Source organism: Eschrichtius robustus, chromosome 16, assembly GCF_028021215.1.
Source record: "Eschrichtius robustus isolate mEscRob2 chromosome 16, mEscRob2.pri, whole genome shotgun sequence".
Classification (NCBI taxonomy): Eukaryota; Metazoa; Chordata; class Mammalia; order Artiodactyla; family Eschrichtiidae; genus Eschrichtius; species Eschrichtius robustus.
This window is the reverse complement of record NC_090839.1, coordinates 27,243,030-27,268,395: the sequence shown is the minus strand read 5'-3', so window position 1 is coordinate 27,268,395 and position 25,366 is coordinate 27,243,030. Positions and strand designations below refer to the sequence as shown.

At 51.3% G+C, this 25,366-nt stretch overlaps 1 protein-coding gene across 1 annotated transcript; it reads left to right on the top strand.

Annotated features, from left to right (window-relative positions):
- Positions 1-1,724: 1,724 nt before the first annotated feature.
- XKR7 (XK related 7) lies at positions 1,725-25,115 on the top strand. The gene is made up of 3 exons (XM_068524955.1): positions 1,725-2,317; positions 22,617-22,819; positions 24,160-25,115. Exons 1-3 carry the CDS (start codon positions 1,725-1,727, stop codon positions 25,113-25,115), a joined length of 1,752 nt encoding a protein of 583 aa, XP_068381056.1.
- Positions 25,116-25,366: the final 251 nt, after the last annotated feature.

The following is a 25,366-nucleotide window of genomic DNA, read 5'->3' as shown; positions in this document are numbered from 1 at the left end:
AACCCACAAAAACTCCCACCAGTCTACACATGCCTGTGGATAAAGACTGTCAGCTTTGTATCGGGCTTGGAAAACTCCCTTAATCCCTAACTCTTCGTCCTCCATTTTCAGCCTTGGACAACAGCTGGCACTCCAACTCCTGAGCATTGCTGGGACCAAAACAGTCCCTGGACATGAAAGGGATGTTGGGCTGAAGGACTGCAAATGGCTGCTCCTTCCTGACCCAGGGCAGCTGTCTCCCTTCATCTTCCCTTCCTTGCCACTCCGAAGCAGGGTGGTCCTCAAACCTCCCTTCCTCCCCTCTTCTCTCCTCCCTTTCTCACCTAATTCCCATCCTCCCTTTGGAAGGTAGAAAAGCTTATTTTGGAACCAGATGATGGGTTTGAGTTTGACGCTAGCACTTACTGTGTGATTCCAAACAAATAAATAAACTTCTCTGTGACTCAGTTTCTTCATCTGTAAAATGGGAGGGAAACATAAACTACCTCACAAACTGTAAGGATAAAGAGTTAGTAAATATACAGTGCTTAGAATGATTCTGAGCAAAGAGAAACTGCTACATGTGTGCTTGTATCATAAATGCCCTGGTACATCCAATCTGAGCAAAGCAGGGTGAAGTGGGGTGGTGAACTAGGGATATCCAGGACATATGAGGGACCTTACCCCTCTCATGGATTACTGTTATCACTCTCTCTCTCTCTGGTCTCTCCATCCCCACACTGCTTCCCTGTAAGCACTTCTCTCCTCTGGCTGCAGGTCTTTTTTCCAAATCCTGATTTGATCACATTACTTCCCTGCTCAAATTCTGCAGTGGTTCCCCATTGCTTCTGGCTCTTTAGGATCGCATCCCTTGGAACTCTCCAGCCCCAAATTTCCTAGCTTTCCACCTCCTTGGATCTGTGATCCAGACTTCCTTGAAAACATGCCCTCCGGTCTCAGGCCTCCAGGCCTTTGCACTTGCTCTTTCCTCCACTTGGTGTTTCCTCTCATCCTTTTCCCTCTGATGTTGCCCCCTTCCCAGCCTCTGTTCGACTAGGGCTGTGGCCAGATGAAGGCAGTCCCTGAGGGAGGGAAAGGGGAGAGTGGGAAGAGACAGCAACTCTCAGAGCTGCAGTTTACTCAGCTTAAATAAGAAAAAGACAATAAGAAAAGAGACCTCTCAAGATCAAAGAAAGGGATGGAACAATACGTGAACACTTTGGAAACTAGGAAGTGGGGTGTTAGCATGGAGTGATGGTCTAGTGGGGTGCCTGCCTAAGAAGCCCCTTACTTTCAAGTCCCTGGTCCCCTACTCTCCTCAGACCCAGACCACTGAAGGTAAACAGAGGAGATAAATGGAAGAGGAGAGGATGGAGAGAGGGATGGTGAAGAAAAGAGGAAAGAAGGAAGTGGAGTGAGGTGGGGGGCTTAGAGGCAGAAAGCATGTGGCTGGAGCCCCACGCCTCAGAGGAAGGAAGGGGAGGGTGACCTGGGATGCTCTCCCCTCCCCTCCCCCTCTCCATTCCCTGGAGGGCTGCCCCCATCCGGCCACAGCCCAGGCGGGGTGGGGGAAGGGCGGGGGCGGGGGCGGCGCCGAGGGGAATGAATAATTGAAGTGTAGGGGAGGAGAAAGAAGAAGAGGAGGAAGAGGAGGAGGCGGGAGCCGCCCGCACAGGGTCCTTCCACTCCGCACCCCACCCCCCTCCGCCGCCCGGAAGTCGCTCCCCGCCTCCTGCTCCGCCAACATGGCCGCGAAGTCGGATGGAGCGGTGGCCGCGGCCGGCCCGGGGCCGGAGGGGGCGGCCGGAGGAGCTCGGGGCGGTGCGGGTGGGCGCGGGGAGGCGGCGGCGGCAGCCGGGGACCCCGGGGTAACCGGGGCGGGAGGCCCGGGGCCGCGCTACGAGCTGCGGGACTGCTGCTGGGTGCTGTGCGCGCTGCTCGTGTTCTTCTCCGACGGCGCCACGGACCTGTGGCTGGCGGCCTCCTACTACCTGCAGGGTCAGCGCACCTACTTCGGCCTCACGTTGCTGTTTGTGATCCTGCCCTCGCTTGTCGTACAACTGCTCAGCTTCCGCTGGTTCGTCTACGACTACACGGAGACCGCCGGGGCCCCGGGACCCGCAGTCAGCACCAAGGGCAGCGGCGCCGGCGGGCCGGTCATCAGCACCAAGGACAGCGCCGTCGCCTTCCGTACCAAAGAAGGCAGCCCCGATCTGGGCCCCCGACCTGAGCCCTCCTCGGCCAGCGCCTACCGCCGCCGCTGCCGCCGCTGCCGCCGCCTCTGCGTCTGGCTACTGCAGACCCTCGTCCACGTCCTGCAGCTCGGCCAGGTCTGGAGGTAGGAGAAGCTCAGGTGGAGAGAACTGAGTTGGAGGAGTGGGAGGTGGTAAGGGGCTGCCTGCCGCCCCAGCCTTTCTCTGACCCTCCACGCCCGCTCCTGTCCTGACCTCCGCCCCGCCCCACCCTATTGCAGCTCTGATTCCTCCTCTGCCAGCTCCTCCCTGACCTCTGCCCTCTAACTCTGACCAACCTCAGTACCATCCTCTATGATCTGGCTATTGAGGGAAGAGGGAATGGGGCAAGAAGAAAGAGAAAGAGATCCTCAGGGGTGTGTGAATGAGAAGGGCCCAGGGCCGATGGAGATGAATGTGAAGGTTGGAACAGGGCCCCAGGGCTCCATCCAGCCCTGTCCCACTCCCCTCTGCCTGAGTGCTGAGCCTGAGCCTGGGCTTAGGAAAGATCTCAGAAGTCCCTCTCTGCTCTCAAAGATTCTCAGTTCGGAACTGCAGTCCATTCCCAACCTCCCAGGAGAAACAGAATTCGAGGCAGCTAAATGAATATCCCACCCAAACTTTTTGGACTTTTGGGAAAGGTTGTGGTGGACCCAGCTGAGAAGATGTCTAGCTCCTTCTGCCTCCTAGGACTTCCCCAGTGTCTCTGCAGCACCCGCCGCACCCCCCCCCCAAAACAGAGCCATGGGGATATGGGATCTTGAATCTGAGATTAGATAGCCACTATCTGTCCTTTCATCTCAGGACAGTAAGACAAAACCGAAGCTTTGTACAAGCAGCCCAATTCTAGGCTTCTTCCTCTGCCAGGACTGAGGGTGGCTGCTGAGCTGAGCTGAGTTAACTGGAGACAGTGGGAATTCTGAACCTAGGGTTCCCCTTGAGTCTGTATTGCTCTAGTAGCTTAGGCTCTACTGTGCACTGACAGAATGAACTTGTCTGCTATTTGATCTTACACAAACCCCTCCTCCCTCCAAGCCTCAGTTTCCTCACCTGTGAAGAGAGTGCGATTCCCTACTCTTCTCATCTCATTGATCTACATTACATTTTCTTACCTATTGGGATGGTCAGGTGAGAGAAGGTCTTGGTAAAGGCCCTGCAGACTGTAACATATTTTAGGAATGCAATAGATTATCATGATTATCACACCTGTGGGGAAAACATGGAAAAAGTCAAAGTCACTGTGGAGTAAAGGGTGATTATTGCTGTTGTTATATTTATTCTGCTACTTGTTAACACATTGTGCTTAACTCAGAAGATGCAGTTCTGAGCTGAGGGTTGGAAAGAGGACTCCCAGGGTTTGTCCCAGCTGCTCACTTGCTGTGTCACCCTTGTTGTGTTGCCAAATCTCTCTCTGACTTGGTTTCCCCATCTATGCCTTGCCTAGATGATGTATATATTCCATTTAGCTTGCCCTGGGGGGAAAGGTGGGAGGAGCTCTATCCACACTAGGTGGTGTTATTATTATTAGCTTGACACAAAAAATATTCATGTCTACATCCAGGAACTAATCTGCATTTATCATTCTGTGCCCGAGTGGACAGATGGTGAAAGATATTTTTAGATTCTGAAATGGTAACTTCCTATTCTTGGTAACCAAAGCTTCATCCCCTTTTCCCTTCAGCCTAAAATGGGCCAGCTGCCCCTTGACTCACTGGCTACCTCATAACCCCTTTCTCCCATTTTCAGAATCTACTTACAAGAAATACATACTTCTTTCTTGAACATAAACTGAATTTCCCTCATACAGAGCAAAAAATGTCCATGGGTGGAGGTGGGGGTCTCAGGGGAGTGGCTGCAGATGGCTGAGGGTCCATTGAACTCCATGGTTTCTTAGATAAAAGGGCTAGCGATTTCTACTCTACCCTATTCGTAAAATGAGGGGCTTGGGATGAGATGATTTTGCAGGGATGACAAATTAATGGCTCTTAGGTTGAACCTGGCCTACAGAAGTATTTTGTCTGGCTTGCATAGTATTTCAAAAATCCAAAATCCTAGCTTCTCTTGAAAAAAAAAATGCATCTAGCAATATCAGGCCTGGAACAATTTAGACAGGGTATATGTGCTTCAGTTTGTCCGGTTCCATTCTCTTTGATCACGTCTGGACTCTTTCACTTAGGCATTAGGGGCATGAGAGCCCTAATTTACAGTTCTGTAACAATTGTTTCATTAAGCATTCACTTTGTGCCAGACTACTGATTGCCTTTTTACCTGCTTCATCTCCTGTATCCCTCCTAATAATCCTGCAATGTGGTTGTATTATCATTCCTGCTTAACAGATGAGGGAATGGAGGCTCAGAAAAGGGACATCCTTGCCCAAGGTCACATGGCTAGGGAGTAAAAGCCCTGGGACTCAAGACTCTCTGCCTTCAAAGCCCAAGTTCAATTTATCTCCCCTGCAATTCTGCCACTAAAGTGTCCTCCAAGCTCAAAGAATTACGAGTCTGAGATACCAAGATTCCAGGATGATAGAAAGTCAGGGCTTCTGCTGGACTGAGATAAGAGTGGGAAAGGACGGGGAGGGAGTTGAACTATGTGGATAAGGATGGGGAGACCGTGTATATTGTCAGGAAAGTGCTGGATTGGGGGTAGGGTGGGATCAGGAGACTTCATCCAGGTTTGTAACTAGCTGGCTAGGTGACTTTGGGCAAGGCTCTTCCCACCTCTGGGCCTCAGTTTCCCTGTATGTAAAATGAGAATAATAGATTTGATGACCTTAAGAGCCTTCCCTTTTCTGGAATTCTGACTCTGGGTCTATATCAGAGCTAAACCTCTGGGCCCCTGTCCCAAAAGCTTTGGATTCAAAAATGGCTGAGAGTCTGGCTAAATGGAGAGAAATCCAGACAAGAAGCCACCGGAGTTGGTATTCCTAGAAACTAAGCAATGTGGTAAGCAAACATGAGGTTCCCACAAAGAACAGGTTCATTGTTCAGCGGGACTTGGTGCAGATGTTCTGAGGGGTGGAACCCAGGGTAATGAGGAAGGAGATGTGTGTGTGAGACCTGCATGATCAAAGCTGAGGGACTGGCCATTCATTCACCTGCTGATCCCACGCCCCCAGATCTGAATAAATTAATTTGAATCATAAAGATATCTTTCAACTCCTTATGCTTGCACAATGCTGAATCAAAAGCTTGAATACTTTGAGGAGCTAGTAACACAGACTGTGTCAGTACATGGGTGTCAGACAAGGGGACAGTATGGGGCAAGCAGTGTCCTAGAGAAGCTGAAGCTACCACCCAGCTCCAGCTGATGGTGTCACAAGAAATCATGGACCAGGTGTTGTCAAGTCTTGATTTCTCAAGAGAAATGGGAAATTGGGATTTTTTTTTTTTGTGAATTCTGCCAGTATTCAACTACTAATTAAGGTTTTTAAAAATAGTGTCAACCACAGGAAACATATGTGGGCCCATCCTCTTTGTAACCTCTGGCCAGCTCCTTACAATTGATTGAGGTCCTTTCTTCTTCTGTTCCCAGACAACCCTGCAAGACACATGTTATTATTTTAATCACAAAATGGGGCTCTGAGGAGGGAGAGCAAGGGAAGGAATTCACAGACACTATGCACCCTCCATGTCCCAGCAGGTCCCATGTGAGGTGCTCTAGGCATGTGATCTTGTTTTGCCCCAAAACCTTCCCTCTGGTGACAGTTGATATACCCATTTATCAGACAAGAAAGTGAGGCTTGGAAAAGTCAAGTAACTTGCCGAAGGTCACCCACTGAGCAAGTGGGGGAGAGGTGAGGTGTCAACCCACCTTTGTCTAATTCCCAAGCCCAGGCTCTATCCCTGACACCACCACACTGGCTGCATTAGAGGATCCCAGAGCAATGGCCCGGTACAGAGACAGATTGATCCCTGAGAGAACACACAGATCCTCTGGTCAGACATGAAGCTGGCTGGGGGCTGGACACCGACCTGTGTTTTCATCCCCTTCTGCCCAGCTCCCACCCCCAACCCTCTGAGCTGTTAAGCCACTCAGCACTGTTAAGCCAATTAAAGTCCTAACCCTGTCCCCTCTGACCCTGTGGGCAGGAGAGCAGTAAGCCATGAATCCTGCTTTCCCTAATCTTAAACTCACTGGGCCCCAGCTTTGCCCAGATAAGCGTGGTTTGTTAAGCCAATTAGTGGAAGACGATCTGGCATGGGATTCCTCCCAGGCTGTCAGGATCTGGGGACCCCAAAGTGTGAGGGAGGGGAAGGAAAGAGGCAAACTGGACCTTGAAGTCCCTCCCTCTACCACACTCTCTATGTCTAGGCCCCAGCACTGCTCCCTCTGCCTCCTCACAAGCCCTGCACTCCAGAGAAGTTCAGAAATGAATTAGTGACCTAGCTGGTATGAAAGTCAGGCTCTGGGGCTCCTCTCTGGGAAGCTCTATTCTTTGCATGATGGTTAAGAGCATGAACTCTGGATTCAAATGTCCTCAGTTCAAATCCTGACCATACCACTTTGTATGTGTGATCCTGACAGGTCACATAATCTCTCTGTGCCTGGGTCTCATCCTTTATAAACTAGAGACCACATGGTATCACCTCTTGGGTTGTTTCGAGGTTTCAAGAGAAAATATACCAAGGGTTTAGCAAAGGGCTGGCTACCAAGGGTTTAGCAAAGGGCTGGCCATCGTCAAGTACTCAGAACCCCTGGCAATGGTTAGGACCATCAGCCTGGGCTTTGTTCCCTGTAGAAAGAGGTTTGTTCACTGAGCGGGTGGCCTGTGAGTGGGCAGGAGGGCAAGAGGGCCTTGAAGGACCCTGAAGCCATAGGGACACGGCAGCTGTGCATTTAATCTGTAGTCATTCATTCCACAAATACACGGAGCACCTGCTGTCTACCAGGCACTGCGCTAAGTGCTGGAAATACAGTGGTGAACAAGACAAAGTCCCGGCCCTCTTGGAGCTCAAGAGTCTAGTGGGGGAAACCAATAAACAAACAAAATAAAATATAATATATATTACCTAATATAAAATATAAATATAATATATAATGTAAATATAATACATAATATAAAATATAATGGGTCAGATAGTGGTAAGAACTATGGAAAAAGTGAAACGGGGGAGGGTGTGGCCCTTCAAGATAAGGTGGTCAGGGCAGCCTCTGTGAGGGGTGGGCACGTGGGCAGAGGGCTGAACAAGGTGAGGGCAAGCTGTGTGGATGTCTTGGGAAGGGCGTTCCAGGCACAGGGAAGGAGCAGAGCAAGGAGAAGGCCCTGTGGCAGAGCAGAGAGCTGGGGGGAGATTGTAGGAGACGATGGTGGACAGAGTGGCTGGGGGTGGATGACGCAGGGCCCCACAGGCCGGGGGGCAGGATTGGGGCTTTCACTCTGCATGAAGTAGGGAGCCCAAGAGGATTTGAGCAGAGTAGGAACAGGGTCTAGACTTACGCTTTACAATGCACACTCTGGCTGCTGGATGGAAAATGGACTGAAGGGAAGCCAGGGTAAGTCTGGAAACCCACGAAGAGACCCACCCTCGATGATCCAGGTGAGAGAAGATGGGGGCTGGACCAGGGCAGTAGCAGAGGGGGCGGGGGTCTGTTTCAGGCATAGCAGGCAGGATATCTTTCCTTCTTTGGTCAGTTTCCCCATTGGGGCCAGACAGTTAATGGTTAAGAACTCATACTCTGGAATCAGCCTTATCCTGTGTCTGCCACTTTCTGTGATTTGGGGCAAATGGCATAACTTGTCTGTGCCTTAATTTTCTCATCTGCAAATTGGACATTCTTACTGATAGTATGTATCACATGTGGCTTGGAGGAGTAGTAAATTAAAGAATGTATGTGCAGTGTTTAGCACAGTGCCTGGAACACAGGAAGTGCTCAATTCTCAGGAGCCATTACTAGGTGTACAGTAATAATACAAGTATATAAGTAATACATAAAACAGGTCAGGAGGTGGATTCCATAGTGGTTTTCAAACTGTGTTTCACCTCTTACCATCATTTCAACCTGAGTATCTCAAGTTTCTCTTTCTTGATATGATGGTCACGTGTCTAAGATTTTGTTTTGACAGTCCTACAGCTGAAACATGTTTACAACCCCCTGAACTCGGTGACTATCCACAAGGTCCCTCCCTGCTCTGACCTTGCAGGGTTGTTCCAGTCTAGCCTCACCACCCACCTCCTGGGAGACCCCTCTCTAGGTCTCTCTCCACCCGGCCGCCCTCCTCTCCCTGCCCAGCTGGCAGCAACAGGCCATTAGAGCAGCTCCTAACAGACACAGCGGCGGCAGTTGGGCCCAGCGTCCCCTGTTTGATCTATAAAGACCACACAGGAGAAGCCCTGGGGGAGGAGGGAGGGCTGCCAGGAAATGGCTTTGAACCCCCGGCAGCTGGGACGAAGGTCCCCAGGGAGAGGAAGGAAGATGGGTTGGGATCTTCTCTGGCCTCTCCATTCACCACTCTGCCTTTGTTAGAGCCTCGGAATTCCTCCTCTGGGAAATCCTATCAGCCTCCGGTCTCCCCCCAGCCCACTCCTCCCCATCCTGTCTCCACCTGCGGCCAGAATGGTAGTTCTAAAGCTCAGAGCTGACCCTGCCACTCTGTAGCCAGAGGGCCAGCCCTGGCTCCCCTCTGCCCCTTGAGCGAGTCTTAATAGCCTGGTGTCAAGCCCCGCACCTCCCACCCTTTCATCTCCTCACTGCTCTTCCCTCCCCCCCAAATAAGTCACATGCTCTTTTTCTTCATGCGTCTAAGCAGCTGCCTGCAGTCCTTCCTTCAGCAACACCCCGCCCCATCCTCCTCCCAGTGAAACTCTGTACATCCCACAAGACCAAGCTCAAATGCCACCCCTTCTGAGACGCTTGCCCTGAACAAACTCAACATGTGCCACCCTCTGCCCCTCAGACCCCACCTCCCATTTCCTCAATCAGGCTAATTGTTGTCATTTTTCATCTAAAATGAAAACTGCTTGGTTGTTTTGTCTGTTTAAAAAGGAGCTGTATGCTCTTGTTGAAACCTCAGGCAGTGCAGGAAAGGTGCAAAGAAGACTCCCCTCCACTTATTATCTCTGGGGGCGCAGAGGTGGGGTTAGGGGAGATTTTCCCTTACTAATTAGATATTTCTTGTATCACTTGATGATTTTACTGATTTTTAATTAACCAAGAAATACATTTTACCTGCATACATTTTAAAAACATGTATACCTGCTTTTAAAGAGTCAGATACTACTAAAAATTATAGTCACCATTTATAGAGACATAGATTAGGTCATTCCTCTTCAGTCCTGTCAGGTAAGGAGTGTAATAATGAATAATAAGGACTGTGGAGCCCAAACTCTGACTCTGCCACTTAGGAGCTATGTGACCTTGGGCAAGTCACTTAACCTCTCTGGGCCTCAGTTTCCTCATCTGTGAAATGGGATAACACCCCTATACAAATGGCCATTATGAAGGCTTATTGAATTAATATATGGAACATGCTTTGCACAGTATTCAACACATCATTAAGTCCTCAAGTAGTGTTAGCTAGCATTATTGGCCCATGTGTCAGATGTGGAAATTGACACACAGAGAGGTAACAGCCTCCTAATACATAAGTAGCAAAGCCAGTGTTTGAAGCCATGCGGTCAGGCTCCCAAGCCCACATGTGTAACTACCAAGAGATACTACCTTTTGCTAGTTAAGTGTATTCTTACAAAACAAACAATCATGTATTGCTTTGGGAAGAGGGCAAAAGTCAGAAAAGTATTTTTTAAATTTTATTTTAATATAAAGTACCCAGTGTTGACATTCTGGGTTCTTCCTCTCCAACTTTCCCCCCATGCACAATTACTCATTCCTCCTCAGCCCCACAGTCCTGATCAGATTCTGTTGTGATCCTTGCCCACCTGGCTGGTTTTCCTACCAGATTAAAAGCTCCTGGGGAGTTCAGGCCTTGTTCGTTCTTCTTTCTGTCCCCCACCATGACTGGCTCCGAGCTGACACTCTGTTGCTATTGGTGGCCTTGTACCCAGCGAGCTTTGGTGAGGTCCATAGCAGGGTCTTAGAACACGAATTCTGTTGAAGCAGGGTTTGCATCTGTGGCTGATGTGGGGGGCGCTAAGGCAGTGTAGGAGCCCCTTGCTGTGTGGACACAGTGCTGAGGTCTGCTTAGGCCTTCATCCGCAGCCTTCCAAACTGTCAATGAACAAATGCAGGCTAAGGGCAATACATATGTATTTGTACAAGATGTGGTAGAAGCAACCCCAGGGCTGAGTTCCCAGGAGGATGCACGTGTGTCTGACAGGAGATGAAGTTCCTCGTATGCAGTAAGTGCTCAATAAACGTTCACGTGAACTGAATAGAATCTTTAAAATCAGAATCTTTTTTCCCCCACTGTTAGTAACATAACTTTATTTAAATTTTTTATTTTATATTGGAGTATAGTTGATTAACAATGTTGTGTTAGTTTCAGGTGTACAGCAAAGTGATTCAGTTATACATATACATGTATCTATTCTTTTTCAAATTCTTTTCCCATTTAGGTTATTACAGAATATTGAGCAGAGTTCCCGGTGCTATACAGTAGGTCCTTGTTGGTTATCTATTTTAAATATAGCAGTGTGTACCTGTCAAACCCAAACTCCCAATCTATCCCTGCTCCCACCCTTCCCCCCTGGTAACCGTAAGTCTGTTCTCTAAGTCTGTGAGTCTGTTTCTGAAATCAGAATCTTGAGCAAGACATTTCTCTGCCTGGGATTCGGTTATCCCATCTGTAAAGTCCAGTTGGGGGCTTGGGGATCCTGCATGAGTTTTCCCAGGACTTGGACAAGACAGCAGAGTAGCTGAGAGCTTGGGGCACTGGTACAGCCCATGGCGCCATGGCTTCCTTACTGTGTGAACTTGGGCAAGTTGCTCCACCAGCTGGAGCTCTAGTCGCATTGTGAAATGGGGTGATAGTATTCACTCCTTAAGGTTCTTGTAAAGATGTCTTGAGATAATGTAAATGAATAGGGTCTTCACATATTATATGCTCAGAAAATATTTACTACCAATTATTATTGGCCCAAGTAGTAGCCCATCCTACTTGCTTCATAACAAGATAGGGGGTGGGAGAAGGGCATCAAGGGTCCTAACGCTCACTACCCCTCACCCACAGATCCCCCCTTCAAGGAAGGAGACTTATGCTGTGACTCCAGAGACAGTGTGAGGATAGGTGACAACCCAAGGTTAAAGGGAGGCAGAAGCTGTTTGATAAGAAGAAAGATCTCCCTGGGTTGCCCCGAGGGTGTGAACTCCACATCACCAGACATGCATGCAGACAAACATGACTGACTTTGGCAGGGAAGCTGTAGCAGGGCCTCCTGCCTTCAGTTTGGAGGATAAGCCAGTCATCTCTAAAGCCCCTCACAGTTTTAAGAGTCTGTGGATCTAACTTGGGTGCTTTGTGATGCTTATCTGCTGGACCACAGGTTGCAAAGCAGTGGCCCAAGGGCAAATCCAGCCTGAGGATGTGTTTGTCCCACACAGTATTTTTTTTCCCCTACTATTTAATGAAACTTTTTATTATGGAAAAATTTTAAATATATAAAAGCAGAGGAAACAGGATAATGATTCCTCTGTGTACCACCATCCTGCTCCAAGAATCATCATCTGCTGGCCAACCTTGTTTTATTTAGGCCAGCACCATCCGAAAGAACTTTCTGCAGTGATGGAAATGCTATATATGTATATAGGAAATGCACTGTCCAATACAGTAGCTACTAGCCACACATGACTATTGAGCATTTGAAATGTATAACTGAGGAACTGAATTTTAAATTTTATTTAATTTTAACTAATTTAAATTTAAAGAACCATACCATATGTGGCTAGTGTAGGACACGTAGGTGTTGGAGAGTATAGGTCTGGACCCCACCCCATTTCTTGCCCTTCCATGTTATTTTGAAGCAAGTCTCAGATGTCATATCATTGCATCCATAAATATTTCAGTACATCTCTAAAAAGATAGACTTTTTTTTTTTTCACACACACACACTGTATTTTATTTTTACAAGAGATAAATAGACTGACACCAAGCATTGTACATGGATGACCACAACAAAAGCAACAATGATTGCAATTACCAAACATGAAACACACTCATACTATGTCATAATATTGACATTCAGTCCAGTAATAAAGATAGACTTTTAAAAAATATAACTGAAGTGTGTAATACTGTTATCAAACCTAAAGAAGGAATAATAATTTCTTTTAAATTCATATGGTATTTTTAAAATTAGTTGCCAACATTTCCAAATTGAAGTTTTTGGGTTTTATTGTTTTGTTTTGTTTTGTTTTTTGCATAAATATCCTAATTTCCAGCTCTTCTTGAAAAATTGAAATTCCAGCCATACTGGGCTCACATTCTCCCATGGCAGCAATCAGCTGGAGCTGAGGGACAGCTACCTTTCTAGACACCTCTCTTTCATTCCCCAGAGCCCCTCATAATATCAGCTCGGCCCCTCTACCATCTAGGATCTCATAGATCAGAGACAAATAGAAGTGGTGCTTTCTCCCTGCCTTGATCTTCAAGTACCTTCAGATGCCACCAGGAGACCAGGATCTAACTCCTTCTCCCTCACAGGCTCATGCCATCCCAATGTCACACAGGGATATCAGGAAAAGAGGAAAGCGGGGATCAAAGAGCCTTGGGCTAGAGTATGGAGTCCTGGCTTTGAGTCTCTGCTCTGCACCCATTTCACAGATGCGGAAAGTGAAGCCCAGAGAGGGAAGGAGATCTGGCTGCACTCATACAGTGAAGAACATAAGAGGCAGGAACCTGGTCCCAAATGCTTTGCTGGAGAGGAGCTGCCTGCTTCCCTGTTGGGCAAAGAGAGGAGCACTGTCTGGGAGCTGACTGCAGTGGGCGGGTTGGGAGAGGGTCTCAGCTTTACAGCCAGAGCCTAAAATTAGTGGCAGGGAGATGTTTGGCCTTAGCCCAGCAAAGAAAAAGTGCTGTGACTCTGTAGGGGGCTGCTGAGGAGGAAGGAGACAGCCCAGCTCCCAGCACCATATGAAATGGGAGCCAAACGTGTAAAATCACATCCTTTACTGACATTTATGACTCATTAGGCTGCCAATTCCAGGAAGGTCCCATTTTGCATCCTTGCAGGAGTGCTCAGCATTGAGGAGTGGACAGATGGGGAGGGGGCCTCAAGGCCATTCCCCCCCAGGAGCTTCCTTGGCCACATTTCAGGTGAGGAAGCGGTACAATTGGAGGCCCAGTGTTTTGCAGGGGACTCACAGACTGCATCTAGGTCCTCAGCTTGATCCATGCCTGTGGTGAAATGAAGGAGTCCACCATTCCTAATCTGAGATGCAATTCCGATGCTTCAGGCTACTGACCTTGGGCAAGTCACTTCTCCAAATGCCTGCTAAATGTCTCTGGGGTCCATCCCTTCTGTCTGGACCATCCTCACCTCTCACCTGGTAACTGGTCTCCCAACCTCCACCCTTGCCTCCCTCTAATCTGTTCCTTACAGCCAGGGTGCTCCCTCTAAAATGCAGAAGTGCTAGCCAACACTGTCTTCACTCTTCAGATAAAGACCAAATGCTTCACCATGGTCCCCCTCATCCCTTGCTTTCTCACCTCCTTTTCTGGAGCTATAGCCATTCTGACCACTTACTGTTTCCGCCTAACTCAGGACCTGTGCCCATGTTGTTCCTCTGCCAGAAACTCCCTTCCCTCCCTTCACCTGGTTAACTCCTGTGCCTGCTTCAGATCATGCCTCAGTAGCCACCTCCTTCAGAAAGCCTTCCCTGACTGCCACGCCCTTCCCAAGCTGGGCGCTTCCCCCATAGCACTGCCTTCCTCAGCGCTGGAGCACAGAAGCCAGTTGGAACATGTCTGCAACCCACAGAATGTCTGTCGTTTCAAGTCTACAGGACGATTTCATTGATGTCCAGGTTCCCCGCTAGACAGTGCCAGATGGACTGGGTCTGTCTTGCTCACCGTCGTGTCCACCAGCATTTTAGCATAGCTCCTGGCACACAGTAGGTACTCAAAAATGCTGGGTGAATAAACGTCAAGTGAACCTCCTCTTTTCTGAGACTCAGTTTCCTCATCTGGAAAATGGGGGTCATGCCCACGAAACCTCACAGGGCTGCAGTGAGGATTTTAGCAAAGTACCCACAGAAGGTCCTTGATGAGTGGCAGTTATTTTCTGGAGGAGGGCGAAGACCCCAAATAAGGCCCTGCCCTGTGAACTTGTCCAGAAGGGACTTCTCTGACCCTCTGTCTCCTGAGGATGGATTCAATGAGCACCAGGGAAAGTCAGGCGAGGAGTAGGTCTCAGCCTCGACAGAAACTAAACTGGAAACTACAAGACCTCCTCTCCCTGCTGGAGGCTCTGAGTCTGTCAGCTTCTTAAAACCTCGTATTGGTTGAATACCCTGCACTGGGCTGGGCATTTTATACAAATCACCACTTTCTGATTTTATAGCTACCCCATAAGGTGGGCATTGAGCTGAAGGGTTCAGAGAGGGAAGCAACTTGCCTAAAACTATACAGACAGTAAATGATGGCGTCAGGATCTGAACCTGGGTCTCCCTGACTCTCAAGGCTGATTCTTTCCCTCTGCACTTGACAGCCTTCACTTGGGGGCTTATAAAATACATTCACACTCCATTCATTCACTCATTCAAGAAACAAATATATATTGAACATTAACTATGTGCCAGGCACTAGAGGCATAGCAGAGAAGAGGACAAACACGGTCCCCACACTCATGGAGAGACAGACAGGAAATATGTAAGCAAGTAAATTAGATCATCTCTGGTTGTGATATGTGTTATTAAGAAAATAGGGTAACTTGACAGAAAGTGGCAAGAGGGGTGGGTAGAATTGCTTTGGAAGGCAGGGGGGGATCTGCGAAGGCCTCTCTGAGGAGGTGACACTGACCTGAGATGGAAAGAATAAGAATTTGCCAGGTGTTGGTAAAGCCCTTTCCAGGCAGAGGCCCTGAGGCTGGAAAGAGCTTGGGGTGTTCAGGAAGAAGCAAGACCAGTGTAGCTGGAGATGTGGGAGAGGGGGAAGGCGGAGGGAGATGAAGTCCTAGAGGGAGACAGAGGCTGGATCGCACCGGGCCCCACAGGTCATGGTGAGGATTTTATTCTAAGGACAGTAGAGAGTGACATGACCCGACCTAGGATTTTACAGGACCCCTCAGGCTGCTGTGTGAAGAATACGGTCTACAAGGGCAAGGATGGAGGGAAGGAGATCAAGGTAGATGGAGGCTGCCGCTGCTTGGGGTTGGGTGGCTTGGACCAGAGTGATGACAGCGGGGTGGAGAGAAGTACTTGGGCTCAGGACACAGGTGTTGGGCCTTAATGTTATCAGAATTGGATGGGTGGGGAGATGCGCCTGATGAAAACTCCTTGGGGTAGGCAAGAATCAGGTTCCTTGGACCTATTTTGTAGGAGAACTAAAGCCCACAGAGGGACTGGACTTTCCCAGAAAGTCCAGTGAAGGCCTTGAGCCTGGGTTTCCTGATGCTCCAACTACTATTGTCACCCCTTCCCCAGTTTTCTCTAAACCCACATAATTCCAAGCAAAGCTTTTAGGTCCAGCCCTGTCCGACATGGGTCCTCCCGGGCAGCCCTCTGAATACCTTCCAGGCAACTGAAGCACCTTCTCTGATGCAGGGGCCCATGCAGAGCCAAGTCTGAGTCCTAGGTCTGGCACTAACTTGCTGTGTGACTTTATACAAGTCCCAGTCCCCTTCTGGGTCTCAGTTTCTTCATCTGTAAAATAAGGATAATAATAGTACCCACCTCAAAGATTTGCTGTGAGGAATGGACAATATGTATAAAAAGGCTTAGCACAGCCTATCATACAGTGGGCGCTCAATAAGCGTGAGCTATTATCATTATTTTTGCCTGCACACTATCCCCCTACAGACTTACGGAGCAGCTGTGGGCCCAGTTGGTATAGTGTTCTGCCCCTTTCCATCAGGCCAGCCTGGTCACCCTCCAGAGCCTGCAAGCCTGGCCCACAATGGAGACAAGAGAGCTGGCCATGGTGCCATTTCTGGATGGGGTGGGAGCGGGGGAGCCGCTGGAAGCTGCTGTGTTTTTGGCCCAGAGCTGTGAGGGGGAGTGGAGAGGGACGAGAACACACACTCGGAAACGCTGAGATCGACAGATGGAGGAGCCGAGGATGTGAGAGACGCAGACAGACAGAGAGAGCCCCAGAGTCGGGAGACGGGGAGCAGGCAGGGGAGGGCGGCCGGAAAACTGGCAGTCACGCGAGCCACGAGCTGAGCAACAGACCAGCAGATGGACCAAGCCACCGAGAGACTGAAAGACGGACAGACCAACAGGCAGTATCCAAGAGACAGCCAGAAAGACAGACAGAAAAGCAGACCTGGTATCCGAGGGGACAGACAGGCTATCCTGACATCCAAGGGACAGACAGACTGACGTTCCTGGCCTCTAAGAGCAGACAGACAGGCTGACTTGGGACCCCAGGGTCAAGCTGACTAACAGATGGACATAGTATCTGAGAGACGATGTGACCTATAGTCCAAGGACAGACAGGAGGACTGACCCAGGGTCCCAGGGTGACCCTGACTGACAAATAGATTGACTGACTGACAGTAATGGAGGAACAGATAAATAAATAGGCTGACCCTGCATTCGAGGGACAGACACAACCACAAGCTGATCTGAGCCGGAGACAGAGAGAGACAATGACCGAGGATGTGAGGACACACAAAAGACGGGTCCAGGCTGACCTTCTGCATGGAGACTGAGGCCAAGGCCAGCAGCCCTGACTGGTACCAGAGACTCAGGGCAACCCAGGAACAGAGAACAGGAGAGAGATAGGGTGACCCAGAAACTTTCTGGCTTCTTAAGGATGTGGGATCCCCTCATCCTTCTCTCTTCTGCCTGTTAGAAAGGAGCCCTCAATGCTGGGAAGTCCCTGGGCCTGGGGAGAAGGGAATGAGCTCTGTTCATCTCCTGCCCAGCTGCCTGCTCGCAGGGCTGGGGGGTCCAGAGGAGACAGCCTTTCGGATCTTTGAGTGGAGGGATTTCACACCCTCACTGCTGGCTTCTCTCTTCTCTAGGCTTGGTCATTTTGCTCCCTACCCCATCCTCAACGATACACACTTACCGCTTCAATTTCCAGTTTCCTCTCAGACAGGCTTCTTCTCCAAGCCAAAGATTGGGAGTCAGCAAGTTAGATCCAAAACAGACTTCTGAGCACCTCTGTTTCCTCACCGGTAAAATGGGGGTGGTAGAGCTGTCTGTTAGGTTCTGGCTCACGCTGGCCTCAGGCAGTTTAAGGCTGGGGCGTGTCAGAGCTGGGGAGGCCCAACCAGGCTGTGGAGCATCAGGGAAGGCTTCCTGGAGGAGGAAGGACAGATGTTCTGGCTCTGTGCAAACTCAGGCAGGGAAGCCCCAGGGCCTCCAAGGTCAGGAGGGAGACACCTGCAAACACTCATGCACATGTATTCATTCAACAAATATTTATCGAGTGACTACTACACGTACTGATGCTGGGGACACAGTGGTGACCAAGATAGATGAGGTCCCGACCCTCAGCAAACCACAGTGGTAAAACAGAAAATAGATGTGTAAATTAATAAATAAAATTGTTTCATAGTGTATGTTAAGAAGAAACTAAGACAGAGTGATAGGAGAGATGAGAGTGATTTAACGAGAGTGGAGGGGCTGACATGGGATGGGTGGCCTGGGGGGCCTCTCTGAGAAGGTGACGTGGGAGCTGAGGAATCAGCCACGGGAGGATCTGGGGAAGGGGGTGTTTCAGGCAGAGCAAGTAGCAAGTGCAAAGGTCCAGAGTCAGGAACAAGTTTGGCTGGCTTCCAGGAACCTCCAGGACACGAATGAAGCAGTGGTTTGAGACGAGTTGAGAGAAACAGAAAGGGCCAGATGGTTTAGGGTCTGCAAGTCAAGAGGAGATGCTTGGATTTTATTCCAAGTGGGATGGGAGGCCCTTGGAAGATTTTGAGACGGGGAATAGCATGATCTGACATGATTAGTTTTTAAAGTATCCCACTGGTTGCCATGTGGAGAATGGACTATGGTGGTGGGGCACAGGGGTGGATGCAGGACTGAGAAAGCAGAAGATGACGATGGCCTGGAACAGGGTGGTGTCAGTGAATGGACAGACTGGGGATGTGTTTTGGAGGAGAGCAGAGGCACTGTCCCTGAAGCTGGATTCCTTTCCCTGAGATGAGGTGTTCTCTGTAGGTGGCATCGGTCCCATTTGTGGTGAAAATCAACTTCTTCCAACTTCCTTTCAAGTAGAGTGGAATCAGGTGGGCTTCCTGGAGGAGGTTTGAAGGGCACCTGCTAGTACGTCAACTTTCAATTAAAAGAGAGAGGCTGCTTGATGATCAGAAGGAGCCAGAGGCCTCCACCTAGCATATGCTCACCCCCACTATGTGCACATCCCTCTACAGTTTACAAATGCCCACAACAAGGGGGAAAATGAGGCTCAGAGAGGCAGAGAGATTACCTAAGGCCACACAGCATCCAGGGCACGGGCAAACTCACAAGCCCAGCATATTGCCACCTTGTCTCCTGATCCTCACCCCAGTGGCTGTGATGTAGGCAGGAGGGCAAGTGCTGGGCCCCTTTCTAGAGAAGGTAAAACTGAGGCCCAGGGAAATTAGGTTGTATGTCCTGGGCAGAGCTGTTTTAAGACTTTTGTGGGCCCCACATCTATCAAGCATATTAAAATGCAGCCATATCAAACATCAAATGTAAATTATATATACCCAGATAAAAGCCAAATTGCAGTCGACTGGCTGATATCATGCTTTGTTTTGCAGACATTTAATTAAACATTTATTAATTTTGATTCTGCAGTTTTTCCCTGTGTTTTAGAGCCAATTTTGTTTCCAGGCTTCAAATGTTTTGCTAGGCCCATGAAAACCTCGCAGGTCCTTGGCAACGAGCATTTACCACCGGCTGGAAAGGACAGCCACGATTTTTGGTCCTGTTGCCAAAAGGGGCAAGGGGCAGAATGAGGCTGAAGCGAGGCCCTTTCACCCTCAGGCTGCAGCATGGTCTTTCCACGCTCCCTGCTGACCCCATGTTCTTGGGTCTCAGAAGCCTTCTTTCTTCCCCTCCCCCTTCCTTGCTCTGGCCCAACAGCGGCCCTCGGCTGGGTAAGCCCTTTGTCTGCTGTTAGCTGGGGTGTGGGGTGTTGGGAGCTGGCACAGGAGGGGACAGGAGTGGGTGGGGAGTTGGGCAAGCAGCCTGTCAGGTGGTGATGGATGCTGGCCGGGCTGGGGCCTTTCTCATGCTGACCCAGGCCGGGAAACAGATGGTCTTCCAGCCTGAGGGAAACTTCCAGGGTGTTGCCCTCCCCCAGCTCCCCAGGCCCCTTCACACTGGACCAGCTGGTCTCTCCTTCCTGTTCAAAGCCGGAGCCACAGGACTGGGAAAGGGAATGGGAAGGGGGAGATGGAGGCTGGGACAGGTGGTCTGCGTTTTGGGCCCTGAGAAGCTCTGGGGGCCATCCTGGTCTCTCCCCGAGTCACCCCCACTTATGGCATCTCCAGCTCTGCGCTCGGCTCCTCCTCTGTGCCCTGCCTTAACTCAGCCCTGTCATTTCAGGCCTGAACTAAACTGGGGACTCACCTGGCCTTCCTCCAAGCCAGCCAACAGAGTGAGCTTTCTAAGCCACCGAGCTGATCATATCACCCCTGATTCTGGGATAGGATTCAGATTTAGAATAAAATATGAACTGTTTAGTCCAAAATTTGATGCCCTTCACAATTCTAGTCTTCTAATGCTCCTCCCTAGGACAACCCTCCCCACCAGGCCTGGCAAAACACGGGCCGTTCCCCTAAAAAGCCATGTTCTCTCATGCCTCTACACCTTTGCCTTAGTTGGGCTTCCACCTAAAACGCCTTTCCGCTTCCCGTGTGCCTTCAAATGCCTACCCATGCTTTAAAACGGGGATCAAACGTTTCTTCCTCCAGGGAGTCTTCCCTGGAAGATTCCAGGAAGTCTTCCCCAGCTAAAGTTACCCATCTCTTCTCTGGGTTCCACAGCATCTTAGAGCATCTATTTCAGCTCTTAGCTTGTCTGTCCTCCCGTGGGACTGTGAGGTACTTAAGGTCACAGGGCCTGGAACATAGCAAGTGGTCAAGATATGCTTGCTACGTGAATGAATGATTCTAGCTGCAGAGATCCTTATTTGGGGGGTAGGCAGGGGCCTAGAGAATAGAAGTCACAGGGAGACAAATTTCTCCTCATCAGGAGAAACACAGTTCGGCCCTGGAGCTGCTCGGAAGCCAAAGGCTCTGCCTCAAGAGGTAGCGTCTCCCTGTTCTGAGAAGTGTGTGAGCAGAGGGGTAAATGCACGGGGCTGGGAACTGCTGAAGGGATTCCAGCACTGGACGGGAGAGTTAGACTGAAGGGCCTTTGCATCTTGAGTCAGCTTCTGAGGCAACAGCCCTCTTCCCCGTCCTGGGTGCCAATCCCATACTGTTTCACACTGAGGGTGTGTCTACACCACCGATTGGTCCTCAGAAGACCCAGAGATGGGAAGGAGAGGCCTAAATGGGATGTTTCTGGCCATGTTTTGGGGGGAAAGTTTGGGTCCCAGAACATTAGCTCTGAAAGGATCTCCAAAGTCTCCAAGCCCATCCCTCTTGTTGGCAGATAGAGAAGCTGAGGCCCAGAGAGGGCCACACCATTGCTAAGACCAGGATGCTCATTTGGGAAAACTCTGGGACTTAGCTGAGCACAAATTCCAGGGAGCACTGTGGTTCCTCCCTTGGGCTGGTCACACACAGCTGAATACAGAACATCCTGGAAATGCCAGCACTTCACATCTGGGAATAGACCCCCAGATCCCTGGTTCCCTGATTTTGGATTCAGGCAATAGGGTCATTGAATCTGGTGGGATTTTCTCCCCTGGTTTTGGGGGATATGACTCCTAGAGGAGCCCTCTCTGGTTTTATGAAAAGGGCTTCCCTGTCCTGTGTATCAGAGAATTTGGGGGTTGGGGAGCAGGGTCTGTACCTGCAACAGCCAGGAGTGGAGCTGCTGGGCAAGGAACCAGGGCAGAGATCTGTGTGGACAGGTCCTTTGTCACCCTAATGGGCGCTGCACTTTATAGTTGCAAAGTACCTCATCCATTTAATCCTCACAACCACTTTAGATGGGATCAACTAGGGCTCAGAGAGGGTCTTGTTCAAAATCACACAGCAAATTAGAAGCAAAGTCAGGAATTGAACTCAGGACTTCCAGATCCCTTCCATACCTCCTATGGGGCTACCAGAGTTCCATTCAGTTAAACAAACTTGGAATCATGCACTCAGTCATGCAGCCAATAGGGCTGGCACCTACTGTGTGCTAAGAACTGAGGGTATAGCAGTCAGTTATGACCTAGTCATACTCATGGAGTTCACAGACTGGGGGAGATGGATGCATAACCAGACAGTTACAATCCACTGTGACGAGTGCTGGGTTGGAGGGAAGCCGGGGAGAGGCCCCTACCTCAGGTGGCGGGTGATCAGTAGAGGTTACCTGGAAGAAGTCATATCTAAAAGCTGAGCCTTGGATGAAAAGCAAGAGTTATCCAGGTTTGGGGCTGGGGTGGGGTTGGTGGACAGGGCAAGGTGTTCCAGGCAGAGGGAACAGAAAGTGCAAAAGCTTAGCAGTGAGGGCGAGCAAATCTGTGACGTGTGCAAAGCAGCTGGAGCTGTGAAGTTTGTTGGGAGAAGTGGCACCAGAGGAAGCAGCCAAGTCGCAAATGCCAGGGGATCTCTGAGCAGCTTCCCTACGGGGAGAACTGGGCACTCAGACGTGGGGTTGGGGAAGAGGCCAGGAAGCTGGCAACAGAACTGGGGGCTGGCACCAGGACTCTCCCTGAAGGAACCTGTGTATGGGCAAGTCTTTATGGCTTACAGTGAGAGGCAGTGTTGCCTATTGGTTAGAGTGTGGGTCTGAGACCAGCCCACCTGGGTTTGAATCCTGGTTCCACTGCTTCCTAGCTGTGTGACCTTGGACAAATGACATACCTCTCTGAGTCTCAGTTTTCTCATCTATAAAATGGGGATAATAATAGGGTTATTGCAAGCTCCAGGTAAGGTGTCCAGAATCCTGCAAAGAAAGCAGGCCCTAACTTGCCATAGCAATAATGATCCTTATAATGCTGTATTAAAGGCTTACTTTGTGCCAGTGCTTTAAGCTAGTGAGCCCAGTGGGAGCAGCCCAACAACAGCCCCGTGAGGTGATCCTTTCAATGAGGCCGTTTCACAGCTGAGGAAACAAGCGCAGTAAGTGACTTGCCCAGGGCAACACCGCGCCCTGGCCCTTTGCACTTGCTGGGTGGCGAGGGTCTGGTTGGGAGGGGGCGAGGGGGATGAGCGCGCGCAACAGCCTGAGCACCGCGTCCTCCCGCAGGTACCTGCGCACCGTGTACCTAGGGCTGCAGAGCCGCTGGCGCGGGGAGCGGCTGCGGCGCCACTTCTACTGGCGGATGCTGTTCGAGAGCGCCGACGTGAGCATGCTGCGCCTGCTGGAGACCTTCCTGCGCAGCGCGCCGCAGCTTGTGCTGCAGCTCAGCCTCCTGGTGCACCGCGGCGGCGCGCCCGACCTGCTGCCCGGTGAGCCCCGCCCCTCCGCCTGCCCGCCCCGGGCGCCCCCGCCCCCAGGGCTCACTCGTCCGCAGTATTCTGACGGCCCCACCTGTCCACCCCCCACGCCCCCCAACCTCCGCCCCATGCTTAAGGCCCCCTGGGGAGGCCCTGTCCACTCCCCGCACCTCTGCGCACTCACTGTCGGGGTTTTGGAGGCCCCGCCCCTTCTACTCTCACCATTCTCCAGGCCTCTGGAGACCCCCAGGTCCCCTCCAATGGCCCCCTTACCCTCAGTGTTAGGAGACACCCCACCCCTTTGCTCTTCTCAGGCTCCCTGCGCACTACCCCCTCCCGCCCTCCTCCCCCCCGCCCCCGCCATTGCCGGGGCAGACCAGACCTCACTTCTGACAAGTCCAAAAAGGCCCTTGACCCCATCACCACACCTCAGACCCTCAGGGAAGTCCCCTGCCCCTGCTTTCCCCAGACTGTCCCAATCCCAGCCTGCATCTCCTGGGGGCCCCTCTGCCTCACAGACCCTCTGAATCACCACCAGTTTCCAGAGAGCCTTTCCATCCACCCCTCACTGCTCTTCAGCCCCTTGGGAACTCCTCCCAGGCTTTGTCCTGGTCCCCATGAACTCACCCCGCCCACCCACCTTGCCCCTTCTCTAACCCTAACAGACCAGGCCAACCCCTTCAGTGTCAGAGAAAAACCACATTCCCAGTCTCCCTGGAGCTCCCCACGCTCCTCCCACCCCGACACTGCCCGACACACCCTCAGTGTTTCAGAAGACTCTATCACCATCTCTCAGGTTCCCTGGGCATCCCTCGCCCAGGGTCCTGGGCCCCAGTCGAAACTTCCCACCTGGGATTTCCTTCCCATGCCCTCAGCTGTGCTCAGCTTGGATATTCCTTTCCATGCCCCAGCCTCATCCTGGTGGCCTGTAGCTTCTAACAGTCCCTTCTGGCTCCTCCATTCCCTAATCATGACCCCCCTCTTCACCTCCTTTTTCACTCCCAGAGTCCTGGACCCTATTTTCCCACCCTCCCACCAAGACGCCTGAACCCTGACAGCCCCATACTAGAGACCTCAACCTGACCCTTATGGAGACCAAAATCACCCACTTCCCCTCTCCCTTTATGCTCCCACCCCTGCAGAAGTACCCAGCCCTGTCCACTCTCACCCCTGCCTCAATGTTCTTGAAGACCACCCACCCAGACCCTCTCCACACCCCTCTTGATTTACAGACCCTTCCCTCACACCTCCTCAGAACCCAGATCCTGACCCAGACCCCTCCCCCTTTCCTCAGACCCCAACCCAGACCCATCCCTAACCCAGCCCACCCTGCCCCCACCCTGTCTCCGCAGCCCTCTCCACCTCCGCCTCACTCGTGTCCCTGGCCTGGACCCTGGCCTCCTACCAGAAGGTGCTGCGGGACTCACGGGACGACAAGAGGCCGCTGTCCTACAAGGGCGCCGTGGCCCAGGTGCTGTGGCACCTGTTTGCCATCGCGGCCCGCAGTCTGGCCTTCGCGCTCTTCGCCAGCGTTTACAAGCTCTACTTTGGCATTTTCATTGTGGCCCACTGGTGCGTCATGACCTTCTGGGTCATCCAGGGTGAGACGGACTTCTGCATGTCCAAGTGGGAGGAAATCATCTACAACATGGTGGTGGGCATCATCTACATCTTCTGCTGGTTCAACGTCAAGGAGGGCCGCAGCCGCCGCCGCATGACCCTCTACTACTGCATCGTCCTGCTCGAGAACGCCGTGCTCACCGGCTTCTGGTACTCCAGCCGCAACTTCTCCACTGACTTCCACTCGCTTATTCTGGTCTGCGTCGTGGCCTCCAGCTTCGCACTGGGCATATTCTTCATGTGTGTCTACTACTGCCTCCTGCACCCTAACGGGCCCCTGCTGGGTCCCCAGATGCCTGGCTGCATCTGCCCTGAGGCCCGAGGGACCTGTGGCCCACCAGCCGATGCTGTCACAAGTCCCCCGAGGTCCCTGCCCAGGACTACAGGCGCTGAGCGGGATGGAGCCCCCATGGGAGCCGAGCGTGCGGGGACCCCCACACCACCTGTCTTCCAGGTGCGACCTGGCTTGCCTCTCACGCCCATGGCCCGCACCTTGCGGACAGAGGGGCCCGTCATTCGGATTGACTTGCCTCGTAAGAAGTACCCTGCCTGGGACGCTCATTTTATCGACCGCCGGCTCCGGAAGACCATTCTGGCGCTGGAATACTCCTCGCCTACGACACCCCGCTTGCAGTACCGGAGCATCGGGATCCCCCAGGAGCTGCTGGAGTATGAGACCACGGTGTAGGTCACAGTCTCCCTGCACAAAGGGAGGAACTTTGGCTGATCCCACATCGAGCACAGTGTTGAGCCCAGAATTTCAGGGCCACCAGGCTGAGGGGGAGTGGATCTGTTGGTTCAAGGGTAGAGTGGCGCCCACCATTGGGTTATTTCACGGGAGGGGACAGCCTCGTGGAGGCCCCAGGCCTTGGCCCTGTTTTCAGCCCTGTGGCCCATTTCCTAAACTCCCCTGAACCGGGGCCCAGGGAACCAACTGGT

What these genes read in the sequence shown, in the direction of transcription:
- XKR7 (XM_068524955.1), top strand. Translation starts at nt 1,725, where the DNA reads ATGGCCGCGAAGTCGGATGGAGCGGTGGCCGCGGCCGGCCCGGGGCCG. An exon ending in CAGCTCGGCCAGGTCTGGAG is followed by an intron (nt 2,318 to 22,616) that starts GTAGGAGAAGCT and finishes GTCCTCCCGCAG; the next exon opens with GTACCTGCGCACCGTGTACC. An exon ending in CGCGCCCGACCTGCTGCCCG is followed by an intron (nt 22,820 to 24,159) that starts GTGAGCCCCGCC and finishes CTGTCTCCGCAG; the next exon opens with CCCTCTCCACCTCCGCCTCA.